The sequence below is a fragment of the Dryobates pubescens genome, chromosome 2 (assembly GCF_014839835.1).
Source record: "Dryobates pubescens isolate bDryPub1 chromosome 2, bDryPub1.pri, whole genome shotgun sequence".
Lineage (NCBI taxonomy): Eukaryota > Metazoa > Chordata > Aves > Piciformes > Picidae > Dryobates > Dryobates pubescens.
This window is the reverse complement of record NC_071613.1, coordinates 8,389,843-8,415,574: the sequence shown is the minus strand read 5'-3', so window position 1 is coordinate 8,415,574 and position 25,732 is coordinate 8,389,843. Positions and strand designations below refer to the sequence as shown.

General features: G+C 47.4%; 1 protein-coding gene across 26 annotated transcripts in view; it reads right to left on the bottom strand.

The window, feature by feature from the left end:
* NRXN1 (neurexin 1) overlaps positions 1 to 17,906 on the bottom strand; it is an 806,593-nt gene extending 788,687 nt beyond the window's left edge. For 20 of the 26 annotated variants that reach the window (XM_054169721.1, XM_054169744.1, XM_054169816.1 and 17 more), the window contains exons 1-2: positions 17,637 to 17,905; positions 12,450 to 13,932 (exon numbers count right to left, since the gene is read on the bottom strand). In XM_054169721.1, coding sequence (XP_054025696.1) covers positions 12,450 to 13,188 — 739 coding nt within the window. In that variant the 5' untranslated portion in view covers positions 13,189 to 13,932; positions 17,637 to 17,905. Of the gene's footprint in view, positions 1 to 12,449; positions 13,933 to 17,636 lie in introns of all 26 variants that reach the window. The other 6 variants (XM_054169692.1, XM_054169696.1, XM_054169804.1 and 3 more) reach the window with 1 other exon arrangement.
* Positions 17,907 to 25,732: the final 7,826 nt, after the last annotated feature.

The window sequence follows — 25,732 nt, the reverse complement described above, 5'->3', positions numbered from 1 at the left end:
TTTTCTCCTGACAGCACGTAGCTTTCAAGTGCTTCATTTGCTAAACTTAGTAATACTGTCAGAAGAGGCTGCCTTAAGAAAAGTGTGTCCTGCAGGTCTAAGGACATTCTCCTTCCCCTTTACTCTTCCCTGCTGAGACCACACCTGGAGTTCTGTGTCCTGTTTTGGGCTCCCCAGTTCAAGAGAGACAGAGATCCACTGGAGAGAGTCCAGCAGAGTTAGAAGGATGATCGGAGAACTTGAACATCTCTTCTGTGAGGAAAGACTGAGAGCCCTGGGGCTGTTTTGTCTGGTGAGGAGAAGGCTGAGAGGAGATCTGATCAAAGTCTCTATCTGAGGGGTGGGTGCCAGGATGAAGGTGCCAGGCTCTTTGTGGTGGTGCCCAGTGACAGGACAAGGAACAGTGGATATAAACTACAGCACAGGAGGTTCCACCTCAACAGGAGGAGACACCTCTGTATGGTGAGGGTGATGGAGCCCTGGAGCAAGCTGCCCAGAGAGGTTGTGGAGTCTCCTCCTCTGGAGACTTTCAGAATCCACCTGGATGCATTCCTGTGTGACCTGCCCTAGGTGATGCTGCTCTGGCAGGGCAAGGCTGGACTGGGTGATCTCTGGAGGTCCCTTCCAACCCCCTAACACTCTATGATTCTGTGCACTATGTTAATACACACCAGACTGACACCCATGACTTTGTTGGTTTGTAGGCTGCCCTGAGTCATAGTGACCTACGCTTTAAAAACTTCTGCACTAAATCAGTAAGCACAATAAAAACATGGGGATGGAAAGGAAAAACCAAACATGTTTTAAAACTGCAAGCATTTTAATATCCCAGCAAGGAGGGTGGGAAATAAGGTTAGGATATGAAAATACACTTAGCTATTAATTCATAAGCTTACATGGGGGGGAAAAAAATGCATGTGTGCTCTTATTATACCTCTAGAAATAGAGAAAAAAAATCAAGATCACACAGGAACATGTCCAGGTGGGTTTGGAATGTCTCCAGAGATGAAGACTCCACCACCTCTCTTGGCAGCCTGCCTCAGTGCTTTGTCACCCTTAAATTAAAAAGGTTCCTCCTCACCCTTAGATGGAACTTGTGTGTTAATGTTCATGCCCATTACCCCTTGTCCTGTTGCTCGGCACCACGGAAAAAAAGCCTGGTCCCACCCTCCTGACACCCACCCTTCAAATATTGATAAGCATTCATGAGATCCCTCCTCAGACTGCTCTTCTCCAGACTAAAAAGCCCCAGTTCTCTCAGTCTTTCATCATAAAAGAGATGTTCCAGACCCCTCAGCATCTTGGTAGCCCTTTTCTGTGCCCTCTCCAGCAAGTCCCTGTTCTTACTCTTACTTGATGATGGCTTAATATACTAATTAATAGATTACCTTCAAGAGGCATCACTTCCAAAGACATGAAAGGAGTACCAGGACAAATTCCTTTACTTCACCAATTGACAGAAGCTGAAGGACAGCAGGGTTAGACTGGACCTTAGGAAGAAGTTCTTCAGTACAAGGGTGGTAAGACTCTGGAACAGGCTGCCCAGGGAGGTTGTGGATGCCTTCTCCCTGGAGGTGTTCAAGGCCAGGCTGGATGAATCCTTGAGCAACCTGAACTAGTAGAAGGTGCCCCTGCCCGTGGCAGGGGGTTTGGAACTAGATAATCATTAAGGTACTTTGCAACCCAAACCATTCTATGACTCTACGAATGTATGAATCTATGAAATGCCTCCTTTGACAAAAGTGTCACTTTCCCCCCCCCCATCTTTTCTTGAAGTTAATAAGCATAGAACAGAAAGATCAACATGAAGGTCATTCTATACCAGAAATTAAGATGTCATTCTGAATCTTTGGAAGTGTGACTTGCATCTCCAATTGGACAGTGCAATACCAATGACTTCCAGGATGGCTGCACATGCTCTGTTAATTACAAGAAAAGGACACCACTGTGAGAAGAATCAGTCCAATTCTTCTGCCTTTGAGCAATTTGACAGCCTTTTTCTACACCAAAAAGTCAAGGTTCTTCATCTTAAGACTTTGTGCATTGTGCCAGGCTAAAAGCAACCTGAAAGCTGCACATCTCAGTAGCACTGCTGGGTGTGTAACACTGAGTCAAAATAAACTCTGCACACTTTGTAGTGGCAGCAACTGCAAAAAGGATTTTACTGAATACACTGCCTGCTCTTTTTTGGGGGGGTAAAAACTGAATTTTTGAGCCCCCTAAATGTAAAGCAAGATTAGTTGTAAGACTTTGCTCTCACACCATGGTTCATAAGCATGTATGAAAGCACTGAATACTTCTAATGACGATGATGATGCTAATAAACATCAGGATTTATAAAAAGTATTTTTCTCTGTAGATAGTCCCAGGTGAATCCCACAGTCAGAATCAGCAGGTTCTTCAATTTGTCCTGGATCTTCTCTGGTTTTCTAGTCCCACTTGAATAATCAGTTCAGATTCAGCAGGTTATTAAGCTTGCCCTACTTCTAAACTCGAGTCAATGGGACTTCAAATTGATTCCAATTGAAAATGAAAACAGAACCCCCCTTATTTTGCAGCTATTTATAAGGCATCACATTTGCTGGTTATTAAGACCCAGCTAAATAGCTCCATGTTCATAAAAAAACTCCATAAAACCCTAATCTAAAATCCTATCATGGAATCCGAGAATGGCTCAGATTGACAGGGACCTCAGAGATCATCCATTCCAACCTCCCTGCCATGGGCAGGGACACCTCTCAGCTAGACTCAGCTGCTCAAGGCCTCATCCAACCTGGCCTTGAATATCCCTAGGTAGGAGGCATCCACAGCCTCCCTGGGCAGCCTATTCTAGACTCTCACCACCCTCATACTGAAGAACTTCTTCCTCAGCTCCAGTCTAACCCTGCTCTCCCTCAAGCTTCAAACCATTCCCCCTTGTCCTCTCTCTAGACACCCTTATGTGAAGTCCCTCTGCAGCCTTCCTGCAGCCCAAGATCAAGGAGAAGGGGCAGCCCTTTGCATGAGCCCACTACATACAACTACTTTGTAGTTTCACAGAAGACAACATGAGCTGAAAGACTGAGTTCTGTGCATAAGATAATACCATCCAGGCTGGTAAAGCACTTGTGATACTCTCAGATACTATCACCACAGTACAGAAGGAGTAAGTGTCACTTGAGAAAGTGCACAGCTCCGTGGGAAAAGCCTATATTATTTCCTAAGAGATTTATGATTTCCTAAAAATTTATATATTTTGGTCCTTGGTCAGCACAGAACTGAAAGGATCACAGTACTCTGCACCCTGACTTTGCTGCTCAATTCTATATCCAACACAGGTCAAGGGGTGTGCTAGCAAATCCTTCTCTGAAAGAAGCATACTTTGGGCTTTACAATTTACTCCTCAGGTACAGCATGGCACACAACACCTCAGAATGCCCTTCACCACTCTGTAAAACCCTGTCTTTATGAAGGCAGACAATTTGCAGCGGCTCTGCAAGGCTAGAGACAATGTTTTCCCAGAAGCAGACATTTTCTAAAAGGAACACCAAGGTTTCTGGAAGAGCAAACATCAGATTACTTTAAGCAATAGAGAGAAATGAACCTTGTGGTTTGAAGTCAGTAATCAGTTTTGCTATGATTATTACAAGAGGCACAAACCCCACACTTGCATATGTTGTTAGCCTCTATATAAAGCTATGTCTATCAGGAACCACTTTTACTTGCCAGCCTCTTTCCCCATTCCTATCCATCAGCTCTGTAATGATGATGGGATAAAATTATATGTTCTGTAATCCACATGTTTGCCCACAACTCCTTGACTAGCATCTACTCTTAAAAGACTCCTAGAGAGCCAACCTGCAGCTGAGAAAAAAAGATCATGTACATTTGGTCTAAAATGCCTGTGAGCTTTGAAGTGTAATTACAGGAAAACAGAGACAGTTTTATTATAGAATGTTGAAATCCTGGATGAATATGATCAAAACCCAACACACAAGGTCCTGTGCTGCTACATGGAAGCTCTTCTAGCATGTTAGCATTCTGTCATTTCACAGAATCACATAATGGGTTGGAAGGGACTTTGAAAGATCATTGAGTCCAGCCCCCCCTGCCAGAGCAAGATCACCCAGGGCAGGTCACACAGGAATACAGCCAAACAGGTTTTAACGTCTCCAGAGAAGGAGACTCCACAACCTCTCGGGGCAGCCTGCTCCAGGGCTCTGCCACCCTCACAGTGAAATAGTTTTTCCCTTCTGTTCCCATGAACCTCCTCTGCTTCAGCTTGCACCCATTGCCCCTTGTCCTATCATTGGACATCCCTGAGCAGAGCCTGGCTCCATCCTCCTGACACTGCCCTGCACATCTTTATCAACATGAATGAGGGCACCCCTCAGGCTCCTCTTCTCCAAGAGGAAGAAGCCCCAGCTCCCTCAGCCTTTCCTTAGCAGGGAGATGTTCCACAGCCTTCAGCATCTTTGTGGCTCTACACTGAACTCTTCCAAGCAGTTCCCTGAGGTCCTTCTTGTACTGAGGGTCACATTGTTAAAATTAGAATAGAGCCTGCATCTTAGACAGGCACAAAGGCAAGCAACAATCTCACTATACAAAATATTATTGATCTGGGGCACTAAGACACATGCTATAGGTGTAAAGTGGTCTGTTGGAAGTCTTTCAACATCAACATTTTAAAAAGATTAGCAATATTCAAGGAGCAGCCTTCTTAAAAGATAATATACCCCAGCCTGCCAGTTCCTAATTGGGAGTGACAGGGTACTGAAATTGTTGTGACTTTACACCAGGCAGGTATTGAAATCAATATGCTGGAATGCTGAATCCTAGCAAATCAAATAATCTAGCAAACTGCATCAAGAAAGTGATGCAAAATTCTGCTCTGAGCTGACACAAGGATTCTGGTTTTGTACGACTAAGTGAGAAGGGCACAGTTGTGAAAGACTTTGGGATTATTTGACTACCTGCCCTTAAGAGCCCTTAAGATTCTGCCCTGACAATGAAGTCACTGTTTGCAAATACTAAACAAAATGATTCTGCCCTGACAGCAAAGTCACTGTTCAGAAACCCTGAACAGAATTCCAGCATTTATTGCTAAATGAGTCAAATCATTGGTGAATACCACAGAACCTTAGTGCAATCTCAAATGGATTTCTAGCCCTCCTCCTAAATCAACATCACCCCAGTGCCCACTGGCACTGAGAAGAAATTCAGTGTGCAGATAGAATGCTGATCAAATACCACAGATTCATACTGGAGACAAAGATTCTGAGGTGTAAAGCAAAAGGAGAGTTGTGCTCACAGGGTTTGCCAGTCCTAAGTACATTTAGCTACCTATTCAAGAAGGATAAGGACCATGGTGACTACTCTGTTAAGGTTCACTATGGGCAAAGAGTTCAACAGTATCAAGGTATGGGAGGGGTTGGTAGGGACCTTTGGAGAGCAGCAAGTCCAATACCCTCACCAAGGCAGGTTCACCTAAAAAAGGTCAGAAAGGAACACCTCCAAGTGGTTTTGATTGTCTCCAGAAATGGAGACCCTACCACCTCTCTTGCCAGCCTGCTCCAGTGCTCTGTCACCCTTAAATTAGAGAAGTTCCTCCTCATGTTTAGATGGAACTTCTTATATTCAACAGCATCTCTTCACACACAAATACATAGCCTGCAAAAGAGAATTAATGCCTAAATACGTTTTTTTCAAGGCAAAAGAATTAAATTAATTAAAATATGAGAATTTACAAAAATATATAAATACTGGAAGACCTTTAAACACAAAGAAGCAAATAAGCACAGCAAAGACTGATGCAATAGGCTTGGAACCTAAACAAACAAATCTAAATGCTGGCTAGCCTGAGACAGATGGAATTCCTTACCAGAAAAAATATAACTAAAAAGTCAGCAAATAAAATGGAAAGAAGATAAAAGAGGAGAAAGGGGAAGAAAAGAGGGAAGAGGGGAAAAAAGAAGATGAGGAAAAAAGAAGAGGGGAAAAGAGGAGAAGGGGGGGGAAGGAGACAAGTGGGAAAAAAAGGAGAAGGGAAAAAACAGGAGAAGGGAAAAACAGGAGAAGGGAAAAAGGGAGCAGGAAAAAAGGGAGCAGGAAAAAGAAGAGGGAAAAAAAGGAGAAATAAAAAAGGAAAAGGACAAGGAAAAAAAGGAAAAAAGGAAAAGGAAAAAGGAAAATCACTTTCACAGCTCAAAGCAGGGCTTGTATCAGCTTCTGCATAGCTGCTAAAGAAGAATCTCACAGTGAGCAGTTGCAGGAACAGTCCTCACTGATTCCCTGACAAAACAGTAACTCAGTAGAACAGTCAGAACTCAGAAGAGTTTTTCAACAGGAATGCTTTGCATTCACAGAGAAGTTGTCTCTGTCCCATGCTACTCCTGAAGGAAGTAGGCAAGATCTATTTCTTTCTAAAGGAGAAATTATCCTGCACACCTTTTTTCTTTCTTTCTTCTTTGTTCCCAAAAAGTTGCAGACAGCCAAGCAGAAGAGCATGGAGTGACAAGAAGCTTAGGAGAAATTTGTCCCAAACCAAGATGTGTTACTTGCTTTATATAGCCTCTTATTTTCTCAGGCAGGATACTAGCCATGGTGGGGGTTTGTTTTTAATATAAATGAGGGTAAAAGGGGAAGTTTAGGCTCGAGGTGAAGAGAAAGTTCTTCACAGAAAGAGTAATTGGCCATTGGAATGTGCTGCCAGGGAGGTGGTGGAGTCACCATCCCTGGAGGTGTTCAAAAAAGGATTGATTGTGGCACTTGGAGCCATGGTTTAGCTGTCAGGTGGTGTTAGGTATTAGGTAATAGGTTGGACTTGATGATCTCTGAGGTCTTTTCCAACCTGTTTGATTCTATGAAAGGGAAATTACATATATATATATATACACACACACACATATATATACACATATATATATATTGTATCACACAGTATCACACAGTAACTAAGGTTGGAAGAGACCCCAAGGATCATCAAGTCCAACCTGTTCCAACAGACCTCACAACTAGATCATTGCACCAAGTGCCACGTCCAATCTCCCCTTGAACACCTCCAGGGACAGCGACTCCACCACCTCCCTGGGCAGCCCATTCCAATGACGAATGACTCGCTCAGTGAAGAACTTTTTCCTCACCTCGAGTCTAAACCTCCCCTGGCACAGCTTGAGACTGTGTCCCCTTGTTCTGGTGCTGGTTGCCTGGGAGAAGAGACCAACCCCCTCCTGCCTACAACCACCTTTCAGGTAGTTGTAGAGGGCAATGAGGTCACCTCTGATCCTTCTCTTCTCCAGGCTAAACAATCCCAGCTCCCTCAGCCTCTCCTCATAGGGCTGTGCTCAAGGCCTCTCACCAGCCTTGTTGCCCTTCTCTGGACACGTTCAAGTGTCTCGATGTCCTTCCTAAAGTGAGGGGCCCAGAACTGGACACAGTACTCAAGATGTGGTCTAACCAATGCAGAGTACAGGGGCACAATGACCTCCCTGCTCCTGCTGGCCACACTATTCCTAATTGTCTAAAGTTAGAGGATCCTTCTTTTATTAATTTACTGTTTAAGATAAGGGGGGTTCTTCTGAATTTGAACATAAGGAGCACAAGAAGAAAAAGAATCACAGAATGGCTCAGGCTGGAAGGGACCTCAGAGATCCTCTACTCCAATCTCCCCACTACAGGTATAAAGAGGCTCACTGATAGGAATTGTAGCTTCTCCTTACCTGACTTCATTCCCTAAAAATCTGATTTTGAAGAGCAGTCCTTTTAATGAAGAGCTCTCCCGGTCACAGAATCAAGCCATACCACTTGATGGCCTTTCAGGCAGTAATAGTTATTACTACAGAGAAGATTGTGATGCATGTCAAAAACTTATCAGAGAACTGATCTGGCAAGCAGGGTTTATTTTAATGCTAGCCTTATGCTTAACTAAATTGATCATAATTTTGTGTATTTTTGCCTCCACTCAGTCACTATTTCTAGGTGAAATAATATCCCCTTTTCTGATTCAGTATTAAATAGCGATTCTGTTCTCTCTTTTAGAAGGCTCTTGCACTGTCTTTACTCACATGAACATGGGCTCATCATCGACAGAACTGCCTCAGGGCATATTTTCATGTCCCCTGGCCTGCACCCCCTTGATATCCAAGCAAAACTTTTTCTGTGATTCATGCCAAAGAGTTCAGATCCTCTCCAAACAAAGGACAGGACTGAACACAATGAATGTGATTCTTTCCTGCTTTAAACTGGTCTTACACTGGGGTAGTTCAGATAACATAAATCAAGTTTAGATAGGTACAAGAACTGTTAAGTCCTACTGAGAATAACTTTATATCAAACTAATAACTAGCCCTAGCCAGTCCACTTTGTGTATAACTAATAATTACAACTAATTATTGTGGCCTTCCAGTATCTTAAGGGAGCCTACAAGAAAGCTGGGGGGGGACTTTTTAGAGTGTCAGGGACTGATAGGACCAGGGGGAATGGAAAAAAAAAATAGAAATGGGTAGGTTCAGATTGGATGTTAGGAAGAAGTTCTTCCCCATGAGGGTGGTGAGACACTGGCACAGGTTGCCCAGGGAGGTGGTGGAAGCCTCATCCCTGGAGGTTTTTAAGACCAGGTTGGATGTGGCTCTGGGAAACCTGCTCTAGTGTGAGGTGTCCCTGACCACGGCAGGAGGGTTGGAACTGGATGATCCTGGAGGTCCCTTCCAACCCTAACAATTCTATGAGTCTAACTGATAGCATCCTTTAACTGGCAGCATCCTTTAACTGGTAATATTGCTATGGGTCTCCCAAAACAAATAAACATGGATGAAACTTCACTCACCTAAGAAAATCTTCCTTCAGGATAAATAAGAGGACAATTTGCCAAAAGCCCACCACCTTTTTTCTATTTTTTTCTTTTCCCTTCAAAATAAATTCTATTTGAAATTGCATCCTAAGCCTTGAAACATCGACTCTAAATTCTCTGATTCTATAAATCAATTCTTTCTCATCTCTCAAATGTGCCAGTCAGGAGAGGAGAGTTCTGAAAGGTTTTCTTTGTTGTTGTTGATATTGATTCTTGGAAGTCCTTGTTACCCTGTCAATTCTCTGCCTTATCAGACTGCAGATGCAGAATCTCGCTAAATCCAAGATGGAAATAAAAAGGAGATGACAAAATTGTTTTAAAAATCCAAGGAAAAGAGTATCAAGTGATGACATTTTATCTCCAAAGAGTATCTAATGATCACTTTTTATCCTTGAAGAGCACCTAGTGATCTCTTTTCATCTTTAAAGAATGATCACTTTTCATCTTCACAAAGAAAAAAAAAAAAAGAAAAAAGAAAAAGAAAAGAAAAAGAAAAAGAGGGATGAACAAGGACTTGTAGTTTAAAAAAAAATAGAAATATTTGTGGCTAAAAAAATAGCAAGTTAGGGATTTCCCCCCATCTAACCCATTTTTAGTCAAAAAGCAAAATAAGAGAGTGAAAAGTCAGAAATACACACACCCCCCGAGCACTGCACTCTGAGATGATTCTCCATCCTCCAGCAGTGGCAACATCTTACTAAGGTTTGTAGGAAATTGACACATGCCATCAAGAAAAGAATAAAATTCACCCTCATGATTTCTGGGCTGGCTACAAAACCAAACAACAGCCAGGGTTTCTCTCTTAGCACACATAATGGCGGGGCTTGTCCTTCTGCCTCTTCTATTTCTTACAATATTAAAGCTTTTATAAAACAGTTCCGTTTCTTTAGTTGCACACAGGAGTAGCTACTAATCCCCTTCATCAAAACCTGCCCAAGGGGACTATCTTTTCTCAGTCAACAGCAGAGGGCTAGTTCCATTTTATTGCTATCAGTGGAAATGTTGCCTCCTGTTTCAGATTGAATCAGAACCTGAATACTTGATGACTGTTTGCTGGGAAAGTGTGCTAAAAATCCGCAGTCTGTCTAGTGTGCTAAAAATCTTCAGCCTTACTATTATTTTATAAGGCTTCTTCGTGATCAAGGAATATAGAATAGAATAGAATAGAATAGACCAGACCAGACCAGACCAGACCAGACCAGGTTGGAAGAGACCTTCAAGATCATTGTGTCCAACCTATCATCCAGCACCACCTAATCAACTAAACCATGGCACCAAGCACCCTATCAAGTCTCCTCCTGAACACCTCCAGTGATGGTGACTCCACCACCTCCTCGGGCAGCCCATTCCAATGGGCAATCACTCTCTCTGTGTAAAACTTCCTCCTAACCTCCAGCCTAAACCTCCCCTGGCACAGCCTGAGACTGTGTCCTCTTGTTCTGGTGCTGGTTGCCTAGGAGAAGAGACCAACCTCTGCCTGTCTACAACCTCCCTTCAGGTAGTTGTAGAGAGCAATAAGGTCACCCCTGAGTCTCCTCTTCTCCAGGCTAAGCAACCCCAGCTCCCTCAGCCTCTCCTCATACGTGAGAGCAATCTTGATCCCACTCATGTCAGTTGTAAAATCCCCTGTATTAAAATGAAGCCATAAATTGGGGGGGATTCAAAGTATTATTTTCAGTGTTATCTTTCTCCAGGGTCTATAAATATTTTTGTAATGCATATTTATTTCAATAGCATCCAGCCTAAACATAAAAATGGTCCTAAAAAGAACAAAAAAAAAGCTATTGAGATAAGATCTCCTCTGATACTATTTATTTAATATGTATTGTATATTTTTGAATAGCTTAGAAGAAACCAACTCTGGTTTAAATTAAAGGGCAGATAAATGCCTAACAATATATAATAGGCATGCTTAGTTTTATATATATATATATAAAATATGCCTATATATGCCTAATATTATAGGTATTTTATATATATCTCACATATAAACGTTGCTTTACCCAAGCTGCTACCCATCCCAATTTCCCCCCTTTCTTTATAATTTGGTTTATAACAGGCCCTAACTCAAAGACGCTAAACCAACTTCGTATTTCCCATACCCTTCTGTAGTCCCACCTATGAAAACTGTACATGCAAACACTGAATCCATTGGTATGGCCTCACCTCCTACAGAAGGTATTGAATTCCAGAGCTTTGGGACCGTGTGCTATTTGAAAGCACCACCTACCATTTGCTCTTCGCTTATTAAGGATTATTTTTAAGTGTAAATAGGGTTTGGGTGTATTTTTTTTTCTCCTCTTGTAATGAATGGCAGATGGGAGGTAAACAGTTGATAAACAGGATGCAGGATGAGTGTAGTGTTTGGAGTATTGACACTAAGGACAGGAGGTGTTACATAATAAAGCACAGTCACAAATGATGTTTTCCTCCTTATAATGAGTGAAATCTGATAGAAATGCTAAAGGCAAATTGTTCAGCCATAAATGTCATGCAGCCACTCAGAGAAGATCTTCATTGGGCCTCGATAATATCTTATTTCTTTTCACCTTTTAACATTTTCAGCTAGGGTCTCTGCTCTCCAGTTTTGCCGTGATTATATTTTCCTTTGCTACCTTTGCTCTCATTTCATTCCTACACCTTCATGACCTGTTCTAGGTACACAGCATAGGTTATTTCCATGCCTAAGCATCTTCAAGCAATAACACATTTACTGGCAAATTAATTAATGAATTTATTAAAGTTCTAGATGCATCTGCAAAGTAAATGTTCACACTCCTTCCACTCACCAAAAACAATGGGCACTGAGTCTGACTCGTGTTTTACGCTGTGATGTAGCTGTAGAAGGGATCTGTGAACTGCTGCTTTTCTACATCTCCCTCTTCCTTGGTAAAATATTCATTCATTTTGTGGTCTTGGAGGATGTACATCACCCCCCATCCCCCCCTTACCCTGTTGTGTTCTCCCCATCTGACTGGCAGGGTCAATTGCTCAAACACACTGCAAAGCCTTCACGCAAAACCCTCTGCCGAATATCCCTCCTCCCCAGCAACAATTTCAGGAACTCACAAATAAAACACCAATTTGATTTCAACCACGTTATCAGAGGCAAGTATCAAACACACAAGGGACTCTGGGTCTCCCCCTAACCTACAAAAATAAACCCAGGTTGGGCTTTTTTGCATTTAATTCAGGTAAAATTCCATCGCTGCCAAGCAGCCACCAGCTGCTTGTGACAAGTGCGTCTATCCCCTCCCTTGACTCCAGCCAAGCATCATGCTGGCTACCCCTTCCCACTTGGGTAACACCCAGAAGCCATCTTTCCTCTGCCTGGGACAAGCCCAAATCACACCCACCTCTGGGAGACACCCAAACAGCACCCTCCTCCTCCTCCTCCTTCCTCTCACCCAGCCTCGCAGAGAACAGAAGAGCGATAGCACCATGGTCAGCGACAGAAACACGTGGAGGGCAGGGAGGGGAAGGCAGGGAAGAGGGGAGCTGGAGACTGGGCAAGGAGGGACAGGAGATCCACTCATACAGATGAAACTCCATGCAAGCCTGGCCTCCTACCCATCCCCTCCAAGGAGCCATGGGGAAGGGGAGCGATGGGGTGAGCCCTTACCTTCACTGCAGTCCTTGCCACGGAAGCCTGTCTGGGAGCAGTCGCAGACGGCCTGGTCGTTGAGCACGGAGCAGACGCCCCCGTTGAGGCAGACGTCCTCCCTGGCGCACAGGCGGCTCTGCTCGTCATCCAGTCGCACCTCCTGGCTCTCCACCGGCGACGCCTGCGTGTAGTTGACCCGCACGTCCGTTATCCAGCCCTTGAAGGGCTCCCGGTCCTTGACAGAGGACAGCGTCAGCTTGAGTGTGGCCGAGCGCAGCTCGGGCGGGAGCCCCCCTAAGAAGAGGCCGCTGAAGACAGTCATGTCCCGCCGCTTGGACTTCACCTCCACCCACTTGGCCTCGGTCCGGTCGATGATCAACGTTGTGTTCTTGAAGTGGCGGCGGATGACGACGGCATGCCAGAGGTTGTCGTTGACAGCTGTGTCAGAGAGCAGGGTGGCGGGCTCGGCGCAGAAGATGGAGAAGCTGAGCTGCAGCCGCCCGCCCTGGGTGAGGATGAGCTCCAGGAAGTCGCAGAAGCCCTCATCATCGAAGTAGAGCACCAGCCCGCTGGAGCTGCGCGTCTTCATGTTGAAGCTCATCTCGCTCTCACAGCAGGCGTTCCACTTGGGGAAGCGGGTCCACTGGCCCTCCGCCCCCGGGAACTCCAGCCCGCTGCCCAGCTCGGCCCAGCAGCCCAGCAGCAGGGCCAGCCAGAGCAGCAGGCAGCCCCCGCGCCGCACCAGCGCCGGCCCCATCCTGCGCGGCCTGGGGCGGGCGAGTGGGGCGGCAGGGCCGGCGGGGGACGGCGCTGGGGCCCCGGTGGCAGACAGGGTAAAATCTTGCCGGGCACGGGCCACACTGGGAAGTTTGGGCACACTCACCCCCACCCCCCGAGTAGCGGGGGCCACTGCAGGGGACTCCCCGGGGCGGGGGGGCTGTGAGTGGATGGGGTTAGGGACCACCAGAGGGGACCCACAGTTGGGGGAAGATGCCGTTGAGTCTCTTCACTGCTTGGCTAGGCTTCGCAAAAGGTGTCCAGGGGCGGGTGAGTCAGCAGAAATTTTCCCCAAAGCCAACATTACCAAACTGGGAGAAAAACCAAGAGCAGTGGCAAAACCCTCCTCCAAGTGGATCCACCAACTCAGCAAGACTGTAGCGATATCCCAGCACGTGCGCACCTCTTTTTACATCCTCTCTGCCAGCTGTAGTTTCCCAGGAAGCCAATTACCGATCCCAGCGCTCGCCTCCCTAGGACAGATCCTCTTGTCAGATCACGGACTGTCTGCCATGGTGCTAGAGCAGCGTCAGCAGATGACAAGACTCATCGCTCATGGTTTCCTGAGCTGCCTCAATCCCAATGGGGTTGAAACCCAGAAGCTGTCAAACAGCCGAGTGGCTACTTGACATGCAAAGCCTGACAGCTCCTCTTGTGTTTGCTTGCAAAAGGCCAAGGCTAAGATCCAGGGGGGTGATTTTCCTCTATTGTTTCTGTTTCTAATCTGCAAGGAATTGAAACAGAATAATAAGAAGCGATGACTAATAACATGATAAATCATAAAGCTGATCAATAGTGGATGCTTGTGATTAATTTTTTCTGATCGACACTATGAAAATGAACTGCTGCTGTAATTTAGGAATGAGTGAGAAATCCTAATAACCTGCAGCACTAAACCTAAACCTCAATGGATATGCTCAGACCAGATTACATTTCCATGGCACAATCTATACTTCAACAACTTACCTTTTCCAAAAACTTTCAGCTATTTTAGCAGCATATTTTTTATTCTTCCAGGGACTACGTCAAGAAGAGAAGGTGGTCTTTAAGCTGCCGTTTGTTCTATGCTGCCATTTACTCGTGGCTATAGCAAGCACCTGCGAAGCGGTAAGGTCCTATTCGTGCCGACGATGCTACCAAGCCCAGTTCTAGTTCTTTCCAACACAGCTCAAAGCCATATAAAGTGACCTGAGCTCCCAGCAGGAGCTGGCAGGTTCCACTGTATGTGGCACACCTACTGGTTTATTTTCATGGGGTGAGGAAGAATTGCAATGGTTTCTTAGAAGGCTGTTTTGTGAATGTTTCAAACCACATTTTATTCCCTGCCACCTGGTTTCTTTTAGTGCTGAGACTCTCCGTTATGGCCGGGGAAAATCCAATTCAAGGCAGCTCTGATGTTGACATTATTCACAATGCAGATCAGCTAATCCCAGGTGTTAGTCCCCTGAAACAGGCTGCAGTATTTGATGTCTGTTTACTCAGCTGTCCCTTATTTAAAAGGACAACTCCTCATTTTAAAAATAATATCTATGCCACAGTTTGGTCTCTTCCTCTGAAGAGGTCTTTGCATTCGAGGCATTTCAGCTGAGAGGCTCCCCTCTCCCGTTTTCTCCCCCTAAGCCCTTATCTCATTTCTGGAAGGTGGGTATTAGCAGATCTCTCCTGATGGAGGAGAAGATCTTCAGCACCTCCCTCCCTCACTGCTTCCCCTTCACCTCCCTCCCATTTTTCAGCCAGCAGCACTTAGACAGGCAGAATACCATGTCCAGAGCTGCTGCCAAGTGCTTTGCTGGGCTAGTGTGCGTGTCTGAGTGGGGAGAGGGGGCAGAAACGAGCCTGCCAGAGTGAAAAACCTGCTTTAATGCCGGCACACACCTCAGCTGCCTGCACCTGACACGTTCGAGAGGTGCTAAGTCACCTCCCACTCCCTCTTTATATTTAATTTCATTCCCCTAAACGTCAACACCTTTATTTTTATTATTTGTCACATGCGAGGCAGGCAAGAGCAGCAAAAAGCAGGCAAGGAGAACCCCCAAACTTGGCGGCCAGAAGCCAGCCGCGCAGCAGGCAGCAAATCGCCCAGAGGTTGCCCACCCCCACCCCAGCAGGAGCTACCCCTCGCAGTGCTGCTCCCAGATGAGGGATTTCCGGCATCTCCGCTGCAAAATGTGGTTCCCGGGAGGCTCCGTGGCGGGAGGGAGCCCCCGGCCCATTCCCTGCTCCTCCGGAGCCCGGCAGCCCCACCGCTCATCCCAGGCAGGGCGCGGGCAGGGCGCGGCGGGCTTGCGGCACCGCGGCCGAGCGGCCGCCCTGGCTTCAGCACCCAGAACAGCTCCGCCCTGCGCGGCCCGACGGGGCGGCGGCAGCAGCAGCGGCCGGGCCCGGGCCCTCCGCTGGCGGCCCCCTGCGCCCAGGGGTTTCCCAGCGGCCCCCACCCTGCCCGTGGCGTTGGACACGGGTGGGAGCCCGAGTGGGTGCAGCGGGGGCGATGAGGGAAGCTGCGGGCAGCCGCGAAGGCCTCGCTGCGGCGGGAAGGGAGCGGATTTTGGGGTGCGTGGGGCGGGTAAGGTGCGGTGAGGAGGTTGCTGGGTAAGGGTATGAGACACAGCGTGTGTGGCCGGGAGGCGTTGTGAGAAATGACTCGGAGGGAGCGGAGTGTGTGTGGAGGGAGGGCGGTCCAGGCTGCGTAGGTGAAGGGAGAAGGGGGCTGCACGTTGGTATGTGGGGAAAGGATGTGCGGGGAAGGGGCGCGGGGTGTGCGTGTCACGGTAGCTGGGGCTGGGCTGGTCACTCGTGGGAAGCAAAGGGTGGTGAGGAAATGCGGAAGGTGCGGCGAGGAGGGGCCGTGAAGGGGAAAGGGGCTCCACGGGAAGTGCGCGGGGAGCAGGGGCACCGCGGATGTGTGCCCAGAAGGGAGGTGGAAGCCGGGCAAGGACGCGAGTGTGAGTGGAGCGTGTGCCAGAGCGATCCCTACAGGTGTCCGCGGAGAGCGGGGATCCCACCTCGAGAGCATCCCTGCCCGCCTCTGTCTGCGGCACCTGCCCTTCCCTCTACTCACACACACACAGCGGCAAGAGAAGCAGAAAGAGAGAGAGAGAGAGAGAGAGGAAGAAGAGAGGGAGGGGAAGGAAGGTAGGAAAGAGAGAGAAGGAAAGACTGGAGAAAGAAAGGAGAAAGACCCATGGAAAAAAAAATATACCAAACAATCCCTTATGGATGACTGCTGGTATATTTCAGGCGCTGTCAGTAAACAGCACAGTCTTGTCTAGTCATTTTCAAAGCGGAGAGAGACTTCCATGCGCGAAAGAGAACGATTTATTAACGTAGATACCTCTCAGCTGGGCTCTCAAGTACCTGAGATCCCTCCCAGCAATGAATACTGTGTACACACGTATGTAGCGAGAAGCATACACAAACCAACAGAAATAGAGCTGCTGCACTCGGCGCCTCACCAGGGCATTAATATGCTTCCCCCACCCCTCTATAACCATTATTCTTTTATTTTCTTTTTTTATTACAGAAAAAATTAAAATATATATGATTTAGTCACAGGTGCCCCGATTGAGCCTTTTCAAATTAGAAAAAGAGAGAGAGAGAGACACCCATAGGTCAATAAATCCTTAATAAATGCCGGCTCGGTTGGCATGCACCAGCCTCGGCAGAATGCTCAGTGTATAAAACACACAGCATTGTCTCCGGCTGCGGGCAAGACCGAGGAGTTCACAAATGACCGGATGAAATAAAAGGCTCGGGGAAAGAATTTAAAATAATAATAACAACAACAAAAAAAAATCAACAACCCAAAAACCCAAACAACCTTGCTGCAGCCGGAGAAGCCCTTCAATTCAGAAGCAGACTTAACAGCATCATTAATCTTTTCCTTTCTACGTAATTTCTAGAATCAAATTTTTTGCTAAGCGGCTAGAATGATCGATTTTGCTGCCCTCTCGGGCTGCAGCTGTATTTAATACGCCTGGGGGATAATTTTCTACCCCTTCGCAACCGCCCAGCATCGGCAGGGAGCTGAGCACTTTCGGGCACATATCGAGGAGAGCCGCGTGCCCCCTTTCCTCTCGGCTCACAATGGAAAATGTCCCAAATTCTCCACTCACAAACCCCGTCGCCTCTCCCAGACCGCCGCCGCTAAATAACAGCAATATTGCCACATCCATTGCCACCGCCACCCCGGCTCCCCGCTCCCCCGAGGCAGCTCACGCCAGGGAGCGCAGGCAGCGGATTGATTTTATTCCTTAAGTCTCACAGACACCACCCCCCCACACCACCACCACCACCACCATCCCCTCCCCTCCTCCTCCCGCCTTTGCAAGGGACCATAAATCACCGCATCCAACCTTTCAACTTCTCCCTCCGCTCCACCATCTCCTTCCTCGCCAGCTACCTTTAACACAACGCCACACGCAAACCCACCAGCCTCTCGTCGCCGCCGCCGCCTCCTCCTTCTCTTCTTCGTCTTCCTCCTCCACCGCGGCCGCCGCCGCCGCCGCGGCCAAGCGCTGCTGGTCCTCCCTGCGCGTCACCGCCTCTGCCCGCGCTGCGGACGCGCCTGACACCTGCGCGGGGTGCGCCGGGCGGGCGGGCCGGGGCTGCCACTGCCGCTCGCCGACGGAGCGGCCGCTGCTGCGGGTGCGCGGCGGCGGCGGCAGCAGCAGCAGCAGCGGGCGGGGGCGGCCGCCGGGAGCTGAGGAAGGTGGGGGGACAGAGGGGGAGGGAGGCGGCGCCGCCGTGTGACGCCGCCGCGCCCCGTCTGCCCGCCGGGGGCGGTGCCGAGCTCGCCGCAGCTCCCCCCACACGCGGCCCGGCACGGCACGGCACGGCAGGCTAGGCCCCGGGCACTGTTACCGCGGCCAGGTGTGTTGGGGGCTGCGCTAAGAAGGGAGCCACCGAGGGCAGTGCTGGGCCCGGGGCAAGGCAGTGAGGAGCGAAGCTGGGTGTGGTGGCTCCGCAAGGCCGGAGGGTGAAGGGTGTGTGCCGTGCTGCCGTCTGATGGAGCGGGAGCTGGCAGGGAAGTGCCATCTGTGGAGCATGAGGTAGAGGCGTAGAGTGTTTGGGTTGGAAAAGGCTCTGAGATCATCGAGGCCAACGGCTGCCCAACTCTACCAAGTCCTAAACTAAGCTAAATCATAGAATCATAGACACCTGCTTGGGAAAGATCTTAAGATCATCATAGTCCATCATCATAGTCATCATAAGTCCTACCATAACGTAACATCTCCCTGTACATAACCTCATCCACACATCTTTTAGATGCCTCCACGGATGGTGGCTCCACCACCTCCCTGAGCAGCCTGTTCCAATGCCCAATGACCCTTTCAGTGTAGAGATTTTTACTCAATATTCAATCTAAACCTCCTGTGGTGCAACTTGAAGCCACTTCCATTTGTTATCTGGGTGAAGAGACCAACCTCCACCTCCAACTTCCTTCCAGGCAGTTGTACAGTGGTGATGTCATGTCCCCTCAGCATCTTCTTCTCTGGACTAAACAACCCCAGTTCCCTCAGCTGCTCCTCATGGGACTTGTGTTCAGTGTTCCTCGGCACCACATCTGGGACCTTCACGGATGGGAATTCAAACACCTCCCTGACCAGACTTCTCCTTTTCAGGGAAGAAATTTCTTTTAATATCCAACCTAAACTTCCCCTGGCATAATTTCAGGACATTTTCTCTCATTCTGTCACTGATTGGTAGGGACAAGAGACCAATACCCAGCTCACTGCAACCTCCTTTCAGGGAGCTGTAGAGAGCAATGAGCCACCTCTTCTCCAGACAAAGCACTCCCAGTTCCCTCAGCTGCTCCTCACCAGCCCTGTTCTCCAGACCCTTCCCCAGCTTCGTTGCCCTTCTCTGGACATGTTCCAGCACCTCGATGTCTTTCTTGTAGTGGGAGCCCCAAAACTGAACCCGGGACTCAAGGTGTGGCCTCATCAGTGAGATGGTGGAGCACCACAAGGACTGTTAGCCACTTCTATGAGCTCCCCATCAAAAATTCATCTTTCTTTACACATTTTTGCTTGTTTTGGTTTTGTTTTGGGTTTTGTGTGTGTGTGTGCTTTTTAATGTGAGGGGGTTTGAATTGTTGTTTTTTGGTTTGTTTCTGTTGTAATTGTTGCTGATGCCATATATTTTCCCCCCAGAAGCAACATGTCCTGGGTTCTGCACAGCCTGTGAAGAAATGGAGGTATATGCTTGTGACCAGACCAGGCACAAGGACTGGATCTACAACCAAAGAATCACGGGACGGTAGGGCTTGGGAGGGACCTCTGAAGGTCAGCTAGTCAAACCCTCCTGCTGGAGGAGGATCACACAGAGTAAATCACACAGATGCATATCCAGGATGGTTTGGAATGCCTGCAGAGAAGGAGAGTCCAAACCCTCTCTGACCAGCCCTGGTCAAGGGCTCTGTCACCCTCAGAGTGAAGATTTTTTTTTTCCTTATGTTTAGACAGAACCTCCTGTGTTCCACTTTGTGTCCATTGCCCCTCATCCTGCCACTGGCCACCACTGAGAAGTGTCTAGCTCCATCTTCCTGATGCTTGCCGTTTAGATCTTGACCAGCATGAATGAGATTCCCACTTTGTCCCCTCTTCTCCAGGCTAGACAGCCCCAGCTCTCTCAGCCTCTCCTCATAGGGCTGATGTTCCAGCCCTCTCAGCACCTTAGTGGCTCTCCATTGGACTCTCTCCAGGGGACACTTTGGGAAAGCTTGGCCACTTTCTGGTGTGGTGCTAACCCTCTCTGTGTGTTGTCTCTAAATGGTCACAAACTATTAGAGCAATAGAAGGCTTTTCAAGACCACTTGATTAAGCTGTGTAGCAAGGATCTGACTATGCTAGACATGCTCACTTGTGACTGGCAGTTGGCCTTCTAACTTTGTACTCAGTGGCCTGTGGAAAGGTGATGAACTGATTGTAAGCGATTTGCTTGTAGCCTTAGGTCCTGGCAGCTTCTGAGAACAGAGTGATGTTTTTCATGCTAAGCCTCATGCAAGCCCTCCATCATTGGGCATCCCAGATTTTTTTGAGAATGATTCATAGATTCATAGAATGGTTTGGAACAGAAGGGACCATAAAGGTCATCTGATTCCAACTCGCCCTGCCTTGGGCAGGGACACCTTCCCCTAGCCCAGGTTGCTCAAGGCCTCATCCAACCTGGCCTTGAACACTTCCAGGAAGGGATCATCCACAACCTCTCTGGGCAGCCTGTTCCAGGGTCGCACCACCCTCACTGGAAAGAATTTCTTCCTAATCTGCAATCTAAATCTGCTATCCCTCAGCTTCAAATCTGTGCAACCAACCTTTTTGTTGTCCAAGGTAGCAATGTAGCAACTCAGTTTTGAACTGAAACTGCAAAAATAAGTGTAAAAAAAATAATTAATCAATCCTCTGCTATGAGGATAGGATGAGGGAGAAGAGAAGAGAAGAGAAGAGAAGAGAAGAGAAGAGAGAAGAGAAGAGAAGAGAAGAGAAGAGAAGAGAAGAGAAGAGAAGAGAAGAGAAGAGAAGAGAAGAGAAGAGAAGAGAAGAGAAGAGAAGAGAAGAGAAGAGAAGAGAAGAGAAGAGAAGAGAAGAGAAGAGAAGAGAAGAGAAGAGAAGAGAAGAGAAGAGACCTCAGAGCTGCCTTCCAAGACTTGAAGGAATTCTACAGGAAGGCTACAGAGGGACTTTACCTGAGGGTGTCCAGAGACAGGACAAGGGGGAATGGTTTGAAGCTGAGGGAGATCAGGGTTAGGCTGGAGCTGAGGAAGTAGTTCTTCGGTATGAGGATGGTGAGACTCTGGAATAGGTTGCCCAGGGAGGGTGTGGATTCCTCCTGTGTGGGGGTGTTCAAGGCTGGATTGGATGAGGCCTTAAGGAGCCTGTTCTAGTTGAGAGGTGTCCCTTCCCGTGGCAGGGAGGTTGGAGTAGAGGATCCCTGAGGTCCTTTCCAACCTGAGCCATTCTGTGATTCTATGATTCCCCCACTGCAGTCCCAGAGGAATTAGTCTAATGGGTTGATTGTGGGTTTTTATCAAAACAGACTTCCTCCTGGATGACAAGTTTGATGAGGTAACCAAGCAACATGTTAAGTAATGAGAATAAAGCTTGCTGGAGATGGACTGATATCTTCAGTACTCCCAGCACAATCAGACATCCCTTTTGTTCAGGCAGATGATATCCATAGCCAGCTATTTTCAAATGGAGTGAGGATTTTCTCTCGATAGTTCTAGTAACTTGACCCGTGCAAACAGAGCGAGGAGCAAATCTCTCTGCTGCTCTGAGCAGCAGATAAATTGCAGGCTGCGATATGGTAAGTGATACACTTCTTTAAAGGAGCAAAAAGGTAACCTGAGAGAAGTAGCATTTAGTCAGTGTGCGTAAAAAGGAGGATTTTCTGTGGCCTTACTGTTACTATGCTCATGACAAACATATGTTAAAGCTTCTCATGTGCTTACATGGGGAGTGTGAAAGCCAAAGGCCCAAAGCATCCTGGATCTCACAGAATCACAGAATGTCAGGGGATGGAAAGGACCTCTAGAGATCATCCAGCCCAGCCACACTGCCAGAGCAGGATCACCTAGGGCAGATCACACAGGAACACATCCAGGCAGGTTTTGAATATCTCCAGAGAGGGAGACTCCACAACCCCCATGGGCAACCTGTTCCAGGGCTCTGTCACCCTCACAGGGAAAAAGTTTTCCTCATGTTCCTGTGGAACTTCCTATGCCTCAGCTTCCACCAGTTGTCCTTTGTCCTGTCATTGGGCATCACGCAGCAGCAGATCCTGGCTTCATCCTCTCAGATGTGCTGGCATGGAGGATTCTTTCACCTTCAAGCTGAAGGCCAGCTCAGCTATTCCAGTAGTAGCCAGATCTGGAGGTGTTGATCAACAGTGTGTGCTCAGGTGGCCAAGAAGGTGAATGATATCCAGGCCTGTATCAGGAGCAGCGTGACCTGCAGAAGCAGGGAGGTGATTGTGCCCCTGTACTTGGCACTGGTGAGGCCACACCTTGAGCACTGGGTTCAGTTCTGGGGTCCTCTCTCCAAGGACATTGAAGTATCTGGAGAAAGGCAGCAAAGCTGGTGAAGGGTCTGGGGAACAGGTCTGGTGAAGAGTGGCTAAGGGAGCTGGAATTGTTTAGTTTGGAGAAGAGGAGGTTGAGGGGAGACCTCATTGCTCTTTACAACTCCCTGAAAGGAGGTTGGAGTGAAGTGGATGTTGGTCTCTTCTCCCTAATAACAAGGGATAGGATGAGAGGAAGTTGCACCAGGGGAGGTTTAGGTTGGAGATTAGAAGAAACTTCTTCACTGAAAGGGTTCTCAAAGACTGCAACAGGCTCCACAGGGAGGTGGTTGAATCCCCATCCCTCAAGATGTTTCAAAGAGGCAAAGATGTGGTGCTGAGGGACCTGGTTTTTTGCCAGGCTTGGTAGAGTTAGAGAATGCTTGGACTCAAAGATCTTGAAGGGCTTTTTTTTTTTTCAACTGAAATTATTTTATGTTTCTCTAAATTTGTAAAAAGAATCCTGCCACAGTGAGAGGAGGGCTGATAAAAGCCTGTAAAGAAATGAAATAGGAATAAAACATTAAGTGAGCCATGAAGACAGAGGGAGATGCAGCAAGAAGAGAATTTCCTTCATTTAATGCCGGGTTTTGGTTGAGTTTTAGGAGAACATATTACTTTTGTCACTCTCAGCAATTGTTGCAGCATATGGTGTCACAGTTGATTTGTTCTGATGCAGCAATAAAAAAAAAATAAAATTAAGGCAAAAACAGAAGAAATGTGATTTCCAAACCATCTCTCTTTCTAGGTCTTTCAGCTTGACTAAGGTATGTAATATATTGCAAGAAGCAGAGGTCCTTACAGAAACCTGACTTTCTTCTGTTAAATTCAGGTTCTTTGTTAAGGCAAAGAAGCCAGCAAAGAGTATCCTATGGGCAGCAGGGCAAGAGAGGGGATTCTGCCCCTTCACTCTGATCTGCTGAAACCTCATCTCCAATCCTGCCTGCAGTTCTGGTGTCCCCAGCATAACAAGAACACAGAGCTATTGCAGGGAGTCCAGAGGAGGCCACAAAGCTGATCCAAGGGCTGGAGCACCTCTGCTATGAGGATAGGCTGAGAGAACTGAGGGTGTTCAGCCTGAAGAAGAGAAGATTCTGGGGAGACCTGAGAGCTGCCTTCCAATAGCTGAAGGGATCCTGCAGGAAGGCTGCAGAAGGACTTCTCCTGAGGGCATCTAGAGACAGGACAAGGGGGAATGGTTTGAAGCTGAGAGAGAGCAGGGATAGACTGGATCTGAGGAAGAAGTTCTTCAGTATGAGGTTGATAAGACTCTGGAATAGGTTTCCCAGGGAGGCTGTGGATGCCTCTTGCCTGCGGGTGCTCAGAACCAGGTAGGATGAAGCCTTGGGCAGCCAAGTCTAGTTGAGAGGTGTCCCTGTCCACGGCAGGGGGGTTGGAGTAGACGATCTTTAAGGTCCATTTCATGTTTCAATGACTATGAAAGTATGGGTAAACCTGAAGAGGAGTTTCAAAGATACCTGTATTGGAAGACAACCTGTGCCTTACTTAGGTCCTCACTTGCTCAATTCAAAAAAGTTGCAGAGAATTTTGAAGTACTTGAGGATCTTGAAGTAAAAAGAGAGAGCCAGAACTGAATGATTCAATAAGAGAAACTGCAGCAAATACTCAAACAGAGTACTGGAGGCATCTGCTTCAATTGAGAAAGCAACTGAGAGGCAACTAACTAGATGTGAATTGGATGTGATGGTTTCTCTAGACAGTGCATTTTTGGAGCTAGCTTATGTCTAACATTGGAGGATTAAGGTGTTAAAAGCTTGCTTAAACCCAATCCTGAATGGATAAATAATACAGGAGTATACCTGTGAGGATTTCAAATATTTATTTGCATTATAGCCGGTACTAGCATTTAATGATATTTCCAAGTCTCCTGCTATTTCAGAAGGTATCAGCTCTGGTTTTGATATAATATTGTAGTCATGAAGAGAAGACTGCAGACTCATGCAGTTATAGGTGGCTTTTGGCCTCCACAAGTAGTTTTGTCCCAAGAAAGTGAACATGCTCAGGGAATGTGTAAGCATATCTGAGGAGCAGAAGGCATCTGTGGACTCTTGGTAAGTTCAAAATGCCAGCTGACCACAAATCAGTTCAAGGCTGTTTTTTCCTTGAAGACAACTGCTTAAATTCGTGTTCAGAAGGGCCTGCAGTGATAGAAGGAGGGGTATTGGTTTGAAAGTGGAGCAGGGGAGATTTAGGTTGTTCATCAGCAGGAAATTATGCACAGTGAGAGTGGTGAAATTGTAGAATCATCACAGAATCATCATAGAATCACATAAACTCTGTGGAACCTCATGCTGAAAGAACTGTATAAAAGTCCCATTGTAAGCAGCTGTAGGGTTAGTATTTTGCTGCAGTCCTCAAGAAGGTTTATTTTAAACCCTGAAGTATTTTGCTTGATATTTTCTTTCCAAACTCTTCCCATTCAATAGCCTTCTGTTAATGTTGCTGCTGTCATTTCCCACAATTCCTTTTAAAACCTCATTGGATTCCTACTTGTGTGTAATTGACAGAATTCATATGGAATTTTTTTGTGCCATTTGTGTAAATTGCCTTGAAATCCATTCAGCAGCAGCTTCCATCACCTTCCTCACCCTCTTTGCTAGCATAAAAAGGACACAGAGCTGGTGGAGCAAGTCCAGAGGAGGCCAAAAAGCTGATCCAAGGGCTGGAGCACCTCTGCTATGAGGCCAGGCTGAGGGAGCTGGGAGTCTTGAGTTTGGAGAAAAGAAAACTCCAGGGGGACCTTAGAGCTACATTCCAATACCTGAAGGAATCCTCCAGGAAGGCTGCAGAGGAACTTTTCCTGAGAGTGTCTAGAAACAGGACAAGGGGGAATGGTTTGAAGCTGAGGCAGAGCAGGGTTAGACTGGAGCTGAGGAAGAAGTTCTTCAGTATGAGGGTGGTGAGACTCTGGAACAGGTTGTCTAGAGATGCCCCCTCCATGGAGATGTAAGCATCCAGGCCAGGTTGGACAAGGCCTTGGGCAACCAAGGCTAGTTGAGAGGTGTCCCTACCCATGGCAGGGGAGGTTGGAGCAGATTATTTTTGAGGTCACTTGCAACCTAAGCCATTCTATGATTCTATGTATCAGTGTCTCAGGAGCTCTGTGAGTTGGGAGAGCTTTTGGGTAGTCTCTGGCAGCGAGTAAAACCCAAGCTCCTTCCCAAAGACCTTGCAGATTGAAAAACAATGCAGAGCCAGTCTGTAAGGCTGGCAGAACAACAGGATATTTGAGGGCAATTTACCAGTGTGCCCAAATCATAGCTGTAGTATGCAAATCAGGAGAAGCAATCAAAGAAATTGCATCTTGCACAGCTGCAGGGTTGGGTCCTACCAGGGAACTTCCCTCAAAGGTGCTGAGTGCCCTCAGCTCCCACTAACCACTAATGTGGGCTGAGGGTACTAGGAAGAACTTGTCCCACTTTGCATCAAGCCCTTTGACAGCTTCA